This window comes from Aedes aegypti, chromosome 1 (genome assembly GCF_002204515.2).
Source record: "Aedes aegypti strain LVP_AGWG chromosome 1, AaegL5.0 Primary Assembly, whole genome shotgun sequence".
NCBI classification, from domain to species: domain Eukaryota; kingdom Metazoa; phylum Arthropoda; class Insecta; order Diptera; family Culicidae; genus Aedes; species Aedes aegypti.
Window position 1 is genome coordinate 35,942,074 of NC_035107.1, and position 11,340 is coordinate 35,953,413.

Below are 11,340 nucleotides of genomic sequence, written 5' to 3' on the forward strand. Positions count from 1 at the left end.
TGAAATGAGTGGTCGATGGAAGTTGCGTCAGTGTGACGTCTGCTTGTCTGTGTTGAACTATGAGTTGAACTACTGGAAAGTATTGTACCAAAACCGGGCATGTGACGATTCATTCTTCATGATTTTGAATACCTGTGACACTTCTAGTTCAATTTTAGATGAATGACCACTTTGGGTCTTTTGGTCCATCGAAATAACCCAGGAATGGCCACCGGAAATACCCATATTGTGAGACATTTCAGTTTTTGTACCAAAACTAGCCATGCGACGGCTCAATCTTCATGATTTTGAATACTTGTGACACTTCTAGTTCAATTATAGATAAAAGGCCACTTGAGTTCTTCTGGGCCACCAAAATAACCCAGGAATGGCCACCGGAGATGCCCGTATTGTGGGTCATTTCAGTTTTTGTACTAAAACTAGGCATGCGACGGCTCAATCTTCATGATTTTGAATACTTGTGACACTTCTAGTTCAATTATAGATAAAAGGCCACTTGAGTTCTTCTGGGCCACCAAAATAACCCAGGAATGGCCACCGGAGATGCCCGTATTGTGGGTCATTTCAGTTTTTGTACTAAAACTAGGCATGCGACGGCTCAATCTTCATGATTTTGAATACTTGTAACTTTGCTAGTTTAATTATTGATGAATGACCACTTTGGTTCCTATGGCCCATCGAAATAACCCAGGAATGGCCACCGGAATCCCGTTTTTGCACCAAAACTAGGCATGCGACGGCTCAATTTGCATGATTTTGAATACCTGTGACACTTCTAGTTCAATTATTGATGAATGACCACTTTGGTTCTTCTGGCCCAGCAAAATAACCCAGGAATGGCCACCGGAGATGCCCGTAATGTAGGTCATTTCAGTTTTTTTTTCTAAAACTAGCCATGTGACGGCTCAATTTGCATGATTTTGAATACCTGTGACTCTTCTAGTTCAATTATTGATGAATGATCACTCCGGCTCATTGTTACCACGAAATAACACAGGAATGGCCAGCGGAAATAACTGTGTTGTGCGATATCTAGGCTTATGTACCAAAACTAGGCATGCGATGGCTCATTCTTCATGATTTTGAATACCAGTGACTTTTCTATTTCAATTATTGATGAATGACTACTTTGGTTCTTCTGGACCACCGAAATAACCCAGGAATGACCACTGGAGATACCCGTATTGTGGGATATTTAATTGTTTGTGCCAAAACTAGGTATGCGACGGCTAATTCTTCATGATTTTGAATACCTGTAACTCTTCTTATTCAATTATAGCTGAATGAGCACTGGCTCTTCGAGACCACCTAAATTATTCAGGAATGGCCACCGGAAATACCCGTATTGTGGAACATTTCAGTTTTGTTCGAAAACTAGATATACGAAGGCTCAATCTTCATAATTTTGAATACCTGTGACATTTTTAGTTCAATTATAGATAAATTACCACTTTGCTTCTTATGTACTACCAAAATAACCCAAGAATTACACCTTAGATACCCGTACTATGCGACATTTAAATAGTTGTACCGAAACTAGGCATGCAATGGCTCATTCTTCATGATTTATAATACTTGTGATTCTTCTAGTTAAATTATAAGTGAATGACCACTCTGGCTCATTATTACCACCGGAAAACCCCAAGAATGACCATTGGTGTTATCTCTATTGTGGGACATTTCAGATTTTGTTCCAAAACTAGACATGTTACGGCTCAATTTTCCTAATTTTCTAAGCACGTGATTTCCGGTGGCCATTCCTGGGTTATTTCGCTGGGCTAGAAGAACCAAAGTGGTCATTCATCAATAATTGAACTAGAAGTGTCACAGGGATGCAAAATCATGAAGATTGAGCCGTCACATGCCTAGTTTTGGTACATAAACTCAAATGTCCCACAATACGGGTATTTCCGGTGGCCATTCCTGGGTTATTTCGCTGGGCCAAAAGAACCAAAGTGGTCATTCATCAATAATTGAACTAACAAAGTAACAAGTATACAAAATCATGAAGATTGAGCTGTCGCATGCCTAGTTTTGGTGCAAAAACCGGAATGTCCCACAATATGGGTATTTCCGGTGGCCATTCCTGGGTTATTTCGCTGGGCCAGAAGAACCAAAGTCGTCGTTCATCAATAATCGAACCAGCAGAGTGACAGGTATTCAAAATCATGAAGATTGAGCTGTCGCATGCCTAGTTTTGGTACAAAAACTGAAATGTCCCACAATACGGGTATTTCCGGTGGCCATTCCTGGGTTATTTCGCTGGGCCAGAAGAACCAAAGTAGTCATTCATCAATAATTGAACTAGCAGAGTCACAGGAATGCAAAATCATGAAGATTGAGCCGTCGCATGCCTACTTTTGGTGCTAAAACTTTGTGGTCCCATATTACGGGTTTCCCGGTGGCCATTCCGGTGCTCCAAAAGGACCAGAATAACCATTCTTTCGGCAAAATACATAACATAAAAAATCGTAAAGAATTGGACACAATTCATTTGGTTTTGGGGTTCAAAACTGAGTAATTTCAACGAAATGTCCAGATTGGCCACCTCCCGGGACTCCAGGAACCGGGTCCGCATTGACCTTACTGGACCGAATTTTTCAGTGAATGTGCGCCGGCAATTGGTTCCTTATTACAGAAAAAAAATTATGCCAAAATATCCATCAACCGAATAGCACCGATGTGAATTACATATACAGAACTGCGATAGAAGCTTACTTTTCGGATGTTCCGGGTTTCCGGAACCGGGTATGAATAACTAAGCGATTTGAGAATCTCTATTCACAGTCCACCTGAATACCTGTTCAACAATATGAGGACGATTCAGATTACTTGTTTAGTTACGAAACTACAGGTCGTCAAAGTAAGGGTCTCTAAAGGGACTTTTTTCATATGTAGAAGGTTCCCGGTGGCCACAGTGACCAAATCCGGATCTTCGGGAGGGTTCCTGAAACTAGACATGTGTGCCTTTCATTTGAGCCCAACAGAAATAAATTCGGTCAACACACTGATTTTTGCGAGCTGTTTGAATTTTCGGGTCGAAAACGACCCTAAGTCACAATTTGTAACTTTTTTTATGGAAGCTCCCCTAGGGGTCATTCAAAACTTTTGTTTCCGCAAAAACAAAATTTCCCACAAAAAAATAATTGTCACAAAGTTTCAAATTGCTAGGTTATTTCAATCAAAAGTTACATTGATTTGAATTTTGAAATGGGTCGAAAAAGACCCAAGGTCCTTACTAAGGTTAACGTCCAGGTTTCATGGCCGTATAGAGCAACCGGAAGGATTAGTGTCCTATATAGCGCAAATTTTGCTTTCGTCTGCAGGATACGGGACTTAAGCTGGTTACGGAGCCCGTAAAAATCCCTATTCGCAGCTGCAAGACTCCTCTTGCTTCAATCCATCTAAGGTTACGAAGGAGGTTGAAGTCTCATCTGCAACCCGCACACTTGATTTTGATCCATTCAACGTTGCACGAATCAGTCTAATCAATTTCGCCGAAAAACCGTGTTCTACCATTATCTACCATAACTCATTTCTCTTTACTGAATCGTACGCCGCCTTGAAATCAATGAACAGGTGGTGAGTCTGCAAGTTGTATTCCCGGTACTTATCAAGGATTTGTCGCAAGGTAAGCATCCGTCGTTGATCGGCCCTCACGAAAACCAGCTTGGTATTCGTCGACGAAGGACTCCTCCAGCGGTCTCAATCTGTTGAACAGAACACGCGACATTATTTTGTGCGCCGAATTGAGGAGCGTTATTCCTCGGTAATTGGTAATTGTGTCCCTTCTTATACAGAGGGCAGATGAGGCCCTCCAGCCAGCTAGCAGGCAATTCTTCTTCCTCCCATATTCTTAACTGAGTACGGTGTAGTATTTCGTACAGCTGCTCACTACCGTGCTTGAAAAGCTCGGCCGGGAGCTCGTCTTTTCCAGCAGCCTTACAGTTCTTCAACTCCTTGATCGCTCTTCTAACCTCATCTAGCGTCGGTGGCTTCCACAGCTTGTTCATCGTTGCTGATGGATAATCTGTTCTCAGGCGCGCTCGTGTTCGCTTCGTTTAACAATTGCTCGAAGTGTTCTTTCCACCTGGCAGCCACCAAGATTTTGTCTGTCAGCAAGTTGCCTTCACGGTCATTGCACATGACGGGAGACGGCGCCGTTTTTCTCCGTACGCCATTAACAGTTTCGTAAAATCTCCGCATATCATTTTGTTCCATGCTATTTTGCGCCTCAGTAATGATATCTTCTTCATACTGCTTTTTCTTTCTGCGGCGAATTCATTTCTCGGCTGCTCTACCTTCCTTGTACCGCTCTCTATTTTGCCGGGTACCAGACACTAACATCCGACTTCTCGCAACATTCTTCTCATCCGTCACATTCTGGCACTCCTCATCAAACCAACCATTTTTGGATCGTCTCTCAATTATTGGGCGGAAAAAAACCTCTCTCCCGACCTGAGCGTTGGCATCCCCGATAGCAACTTTTACGTCATGTTTTGGGTACTCTCCGCTTGTCGAGACAATCATAAAACGCATCCTTCGTGTCGTCGGGTTTATCGTTTGTCGGCGCATATATGCGCCAGGAATCCAAAAAACCACAAAAATCATAGGAATAAGTTATGGAAATCTGACCTGAAATTTATCAAGGATTCAACTAACTTTCTCAATGATTGGGATGTTGGTGAGATTACGTTGAAGTGCACTACTTTACAGGTACCAATAGGCGCAAGTGGAAAAAGAGTCATCATTAGGAATTGAACGGAGAATACCTAAGCCGATTTTGAAAGGCAGAGTCACTTTTTCGGATTCTAACTGAATTACGCTAACACCTACTCCTAGGGTACATTTACCTTTATTTCAAGTCAAGTTTTAATCACCAAAATGAAGTACATTTATCGAACGATCAAATCATAATACATATCAAAATTTAAATTCATAAATTTTGTAGTCTCCTTTCGAGACTACGACCCACCCTTTAAAGCGTATCGTCTATAGCGTACGTGTTACTTTTTATCGCCGCACTTTTCGATAAACTCATCGAAATCCTGCCGATAGACCAGGTTCGGCTCTTTGGCCACGTCGAACCGCTGCGCCGACGAGTAGATCTGGCTGGTCTTGCTCCAAGCCCAAAGAATACGGCTGGCGAATGCCTTCCCGAAGTCCAGCTGCTTCTCGGCTCCCTTCGAGGCCGTTTGAACACTCCGCACGAACAGCAATCCGCGGGGAATGTAGAATCGTTTCGATTCCTGCGCATCGAAGCTGTCCAGATCGCTTCCGATCACTTTGGCTCCGTTGATCAGCTCGTGGATGGAAACGTTGCTAAAAAAGCTGTCCAGTTCCATCATGGGGAGCAACGTCTTGCATCGCACCGGGATTGGACGAACGGAGGACGAATTTTGATGGGATAGAGGTCGATTCATGGCTTTGGCGAACTTGCAGCAAAGGATGTTTCGCTTGTCGAGGGGAAGGCCACGGACTTCCTGACCGCCCAGCAGAATGGCGTCGATGATGTGCAACGCGTGGACGATCTTCTGCTTTTCACCCTACGAAAGAAAAATTGCTTGTTAGAACCTGGTCTGGTAGCGACTGAGCTACTCAAAAATATAAACTTTGGAGACCTAATGCCTGAAAAAAATAGATCGAAAAGAAACCGAAAAGAGATCAAATGCGACAACACAGACAATTCTAAAATTACATATTTCAAATATTACTTCAAAGGAGTTCATTATTTTGTTCAAGATACCAACCTGATTTTTTTCGATGAAAAAAAGAAGTTACCCCCGAAATTACAAAATGAATTCCTTCATTTATTATTTCAGATTTTTCAAGAAAGTCAACCAGTATTTTCTTCGGATGTTTTATAATCCGGGAGTAATTGAAGAATGAACTCCTAAACTAACATCTGATGAAACTAAAATAGGTAACCTTTGAAGAACTCCCACAAAGTTCTCTGGAAGATCTCCTGAACTATTGACGAAGTATTGAAGGATTTCAATTTCCTGAATACTAACCTGTAGGAATTCCTTTAAAATTAAATTTGATCGGATGAATTACTGGAATGATTACTGCAGTGGCTATTGTAGCATTAGATGGCGTGCATCCTTAAATGAACTTTTGAAGAAGTCATAGAGATTATACTAGAGAAATTACTCGAAAAAATCTTTGGAAAAACTGCACGAGTTATCAATGGGGTTTCGTCAGGATTTCCTCCAAAGATTATTCCAAAGTATTTCAAAATACACATTTTTTTCTACAAAATCCACGATGGTTTTTTCCTAAAGTTGAAAAAATGGTTTAGAAATCATTCTTCCATGAGTTCCTCAATTAGAGATATCTCCAGTATATTATCCAGGGATTACTCCTACAGTCCCTTCCAAAGTTTACCCGAATAATTTCTCAAGTAAAAAATCCATAGATTCTTGAAAAGTTCATTTAGGATTTCACTCCTGAAAATGCTATTCCTACGAATGTTCCTCACGAATTCCGCCCGAGATTTTCAGCGATTCCTCCAAATCAGTCCAAATCTCATGTATTTCACTAGAAGTTTTATCAGTGATTACTTCATAATTTCCTTCAGATAAACCTCCAGGATAGGTTCACGCATAACCAATAAACTTCGTAGGAATCATAGGAAGAAATCTCAGAAGTAGTTTCTAAACATGCCATTACAAAATTTACTGATTAAATTATTGAAGAATTCCTTTACTTGGTGGAAATTCTAAGATCAATTCCGAGAGGGCTGAGGATTGCTGAAACAAATGCTAAGTAGAACTCTGAAGAAAATTTTGGAGAATCTGATTACTAATTTCTGGAGGATCCTGCTTTGAATTATTGAAGATATTCTGAAGGAAAATCTTGGAGGAATTTATTGGGAAATCCATGAAGAAATTATTTGATCAACTCCTGAAGAAGAAATCTAAAGGTATTACTCCCTGAAACTTTGAGCAAATACAGGAATGGCAGTAAGTTGAACTTTTTGAAATCGGTAGATTCTTTTTTTTTTTTGTATGGTATTCAGTTGGAGCTGCCTGACAGCTTAACTTGTCAAGGCTGAACCCTCGGTCTGGCTTTTGCCAAGTTTCCCCTCTACCAGGACCAATACTCAGACGGACTAGGCAATGGCGCCCACATGAACACTGTTTTTTATTAGTATTGTGACGTGGTAGTTTTTGAAAAGTACCCACATTCCCTTGCTTCTGAGAAAAGGAAGCATTATGAAAATCAACAGCTCCATTAGAATTTGTTTGAAATAGTAGTGTAGAATTTGTTTGAAATAGTAGTGTACAATTTGTTTGAAATAGTAGTGCATTACTAATACTGTCTAGTCGAAATGGTTTTGAATAATTTGTCATTCAAGTGCTATTCTGATTACTATTGCCTTTTACGTAAGATTAGAGTCTTAAATGTCAAGTGTCGTCAAGTCTTAACAAAATTAGGCTGTTTAGTAGTAGTTCTAGTTAATTTCATTTTTTGTTGTTAAAAGTATTTATTGGTCATTACGTTCATATATCCTTAAAGAAAAAAGTCGCTTTCCTTGTCTGTTCAACAATTTTTCGAAACTAGCAAGTGTACCCTAATGATCGATCTCAGCGTCTTACTTTCCATAGTCATTTTTATAGTGAATATTGAAGAGTAAAGTTAGCTTAGGCTTCTATTACAGTCTCCTACAAGATTCACTGTTCGGTGGCAAATGCAATGCTTCACAACGCCTACTTTCTACTTGTAAATTTTGCGAAAATGAAGCTGGAATTAGATTATTTATACCGCTGTTACAAAAGAGGTATTTCTTATTATGGAAATGTAAAAACCATATTAAAATAAGATTGTCGCCACTTATTTCTACTCAGTGAATCTACTAGTCATTTTCCTAAGAGTTCCTAAGTATTCCCTACGTCGTATATGATAACGATGTATCTAGCTAGCTAATAGTAAGAGTGGCTACGGATCATTCTGGTTAGCAAAAGGCAAACTGAACGGCACCAATAGTATTAATGCCCACTTCGAATAGATTAATTATTTGAAATGGGCATCAATTCTATCAATGACGCAGAATGTCCGTTGGATCACATCCGAGATATTATTGCGTCTATGCCATATGAATTATGACGCGGCTTTAAGCAAAAAGTGCCAAAATGTGATACCACCACTACAGGTTACGCCTTTGGTTTCCATCATATGGGCTAATGGATTATGCCCTCCCATCGCGGCAAGGTCGCATAACCAAGGGGAGGGATTTTTTGAAATCGGTAGATTCTTATTACAATTTAATAGTATTTCGCGGTCTTTATCTGATCTCTTTTTGGTTCCTGTTCAGTCTTTTAGTTTTGGTCACCATCTTCAGATATGGGACCTCTGAAGTTACTATTTTTTAATCTCTTAGCCACTGGTATTCCAGTAGAAAACTCAGGAGAAGTCACTAAAATAATTTCTGAAGCTTTTTCTCTAGAAAACAAATAAGAAATTTCACAGTGGCTTAAAACTTTCAGAAGATTTCTCTGGGGCCTCTAGAAATTAGAGTTACTTAAAAGGACGTTTTGGTTGAAATAGAGACCTGCTACTTGTCCGGCGACTTACCTTGGCGGAAATCTCCTCAACGATTTCCCCGTACAGAACGGTCCGCGGCGACAGAACCACCTGATAGTCCTTGATCTGGGTCCAGTTGGCTTTCTCCCGATCGTAGCAGAACACGTTGCCATTGCCCTTGCTTAGGAACACCGTCCGGATGCTCCTGCCCTGATCCGCCGTCACATCAACCGGCATGAAGAACCAATCGTTGGGGTTACCGAAGGTCTTCTTAAGCAATCGCTTACCACAGAGCGGTGTATCAGATGATTCGAACAGTTCTAGGGTGGTCTTTCCTACACACTCCAAGGCGTAGTCTGGGGCACATTTGGCAAATCCATCGGTCGGCGAAATCCGACTCTTGTGGTCTAGCTTCCATTGGCGCCATAAAGTGTCCTGTACCAGTTGCCGGTCGACTTTCTCCGCTGGGCGAACGCCCTGGACGTTGTCGATCAAGGCCTTCAAACCGGCTATCTGTTTGCGGGCCAGATCTTCGTTGGAATTCCGAATGAAATTGTAAAAGTCCGTGTCCTCTTGCATGGTTTTTGGGGACACCAGATGAATTATGTCGTGATCGCAGTGCTTGTTTTCCCACAGAACTTGATTGATCGACATCAGGTACCTCGCGAACAATGATTCCCGGTTTAATCGGTTCTGACAGACCAGATAGCGCTCGGAATTGGCTGGTCGACTGGAAGCCGGCTTAACAATCGAAACTTTTCCATAGGACTTGGTCAGAATGTACACCAATCCAACGCTGAACGATGTGTACAGATCGAACACTTTCAGGATAGCGTTTCCCCCGGGTCTTATGACCGCAACGGCCAGCAGCACCAAGCACAGGTACAGCTGCTTCGAGATGATCTCCTGGCAATTGTTCTTCACGAAGAATCCTCCGTCGCACATTATCAGATGCGCCCCTAGTCGGTCCGTTTGTGACTTTACGTACTCCACAAACGACGCCACGTTCTCCGGATCAAAGATATTCCCCTCGTCATTCGCCCCGTAGAACGGATCGAAACTCTCCGGCGCTCCCATCCGGAACATCTCCGGATGGAACTCGTAATCACCCTTCGTACTGAATCCGAATCCCTTCGCGTTCCAACCATCATTCCGCCACAGGACATACTCGCTGCAACCTCCCGGCCCTCCGAAAACGTCCACAAAGTACATCAGATTATCTGATTCACCCCTCTGGCACAGTTGCCACCCGAAAATGGCATCCACATTGGCGATCTTCACCGCGGCTCGGGTCATAAACTGCCCCGCTTTCACATCGAACGGATTCGATCTGTTCCGAGCCCATCGCACTTCCTGCTGATCGCGATCGTCCAGCGAGGACCGAAGCTGCAGAACCTCCCGCAAGATTTCCCCGTCGCAAAACTTGGTCTCCTGGTCGATGGTTTGCAGCCGGGGGCCGATTTCCAGCCAAGTGTCCGGATCGATCGGTGGCTTAGGTGTCGAGTTGTCATCGAACTCCAACCAGCGGAAGTTTGACTCCAACGATTCGGTGCGCGTTCGGATGGCGTCCGCCGTCAGCGAAGAAGCGTTCGCGTTCGATGTCTGCATTTAAAATGGGATGAATTTAAAGCGAAAATGACGAATATTCAAGTCAGATACAAATTACCTTTTGTTTTTTGGACATGTTTGAGGAAATCACATGAGGCACGCTGATGAAGAAAACGGACGATAATAATCTAGTACTGCGCTTGTAGGTGCAGACATCAGGAGCGTTTATTTTGAGACTGCAGAATCCAACTCATGACAGCTATCACGGTGGTTTGCGAATAGGCCTTTTCATGTGACAGATCCGTCTATGCATTTGTTTACATCGGTGGAGGACCGGTGCTAACGCGAGCCTGTCATTTTCATAGAAGAACTGTCAAAGTGCTTCCCGATCAGCTGATTTGGAACGTCATGTGAATAGGCCTACACGGTGGTTTGCGAATACCCTTTAATGGGTAAAAAAATACCCATTATCGAATAGCAGTCATATCTGTCATAAAATGGGGGAATTTCATAGTCATGACATGGGTAAAAAAATACTCATTCCTTTAACTCGCATACACGGTGGTTTGCGAATACCCTTTAATGGGTAAAAAAATACCCATTATCGAATAGCAGTCATATCTGTCATAAAATGGGGGAATTTCATAGTCATGACATGGGTAAAAAAATACTCATTCCTTTAACTCGCATACTGTTCAAAAACGGGTGAAATTTTACTCATTAATGGGTGAAAAATTAGTTGGTATAGCAAGATCAGTCCTGCGCGACCATCATCAGTTGGCGGAAAGAACCACTTGTCGAGCAATCGAATATTTCAAATATTATCTTCCAGGACGCAAATTATCCGCAAGTAAGTAGAATACTTTGACGAATACCATATTCTTATAGAAATATTACAATTCTATTTAATTTATTCCAGATTGCTTCGTTTTCCCGATCTTCGACCGATAAAATGGACAAATTTTAATGTGCATGCAGCGTCCGGCTTCTGTGTGATACATACGGATTTAAATAAAAGCCGAACAAATTAATGTTTAATTTCTATATGTTTACTTTACATGGAAAAATTCCCTTATTTGCATTATATTGAAACGCCCAGCAATATATTTCATAAGCTATGATTTAAGGTTATGATTATTTGTATCTATCAATCGCAAAAAGGGTAATTTTTTACCCTTTTTATGCCGCGAGCGAGAATTACAAAAAGGGTAAAAAAATACCCATCCATTGACAGAAACCGCTTTTACTCTTTAAAGAGTAAACCGT

At 41.7% G+C, this 11,340-nt stretch overlaps 1 protein-coding gene across 1 annotated transcript; it reads right to left on the reverse strand.

The window, feature by feature from the left end:
• Nucleotides 1–4,832: 4,832 nt before the first annotated feature.
• Nucleotides 4,833–10,307, reverse strand: LOC5578704 (cap-specific mRNA (nucleoside-2'-O-)-methyltransferase 1). The gene is made up of 3 exons (XM_001663952.2): nucleotides 10,193–10,307; nucleotides 8,578–10,128; nucleotides 4,833–5,546 (listed from the first exon to the last, which is right to left on the reverse strand). Exons 1-3 carry the CDS (start codon nucleotides 10,208–10,210, stop codon nucleotides 5,007–5,009), a joined length of 2,109 nt encoding a protein of 702 aa, XP_001664002.2. The 5' UTR covers nucleotides 10,211–10,307; the 3' UTR covers nucleotides 4,833–5,006.
• Nucleotides 10,308–11,340: the final 1,033 nt, after the last annotated feature.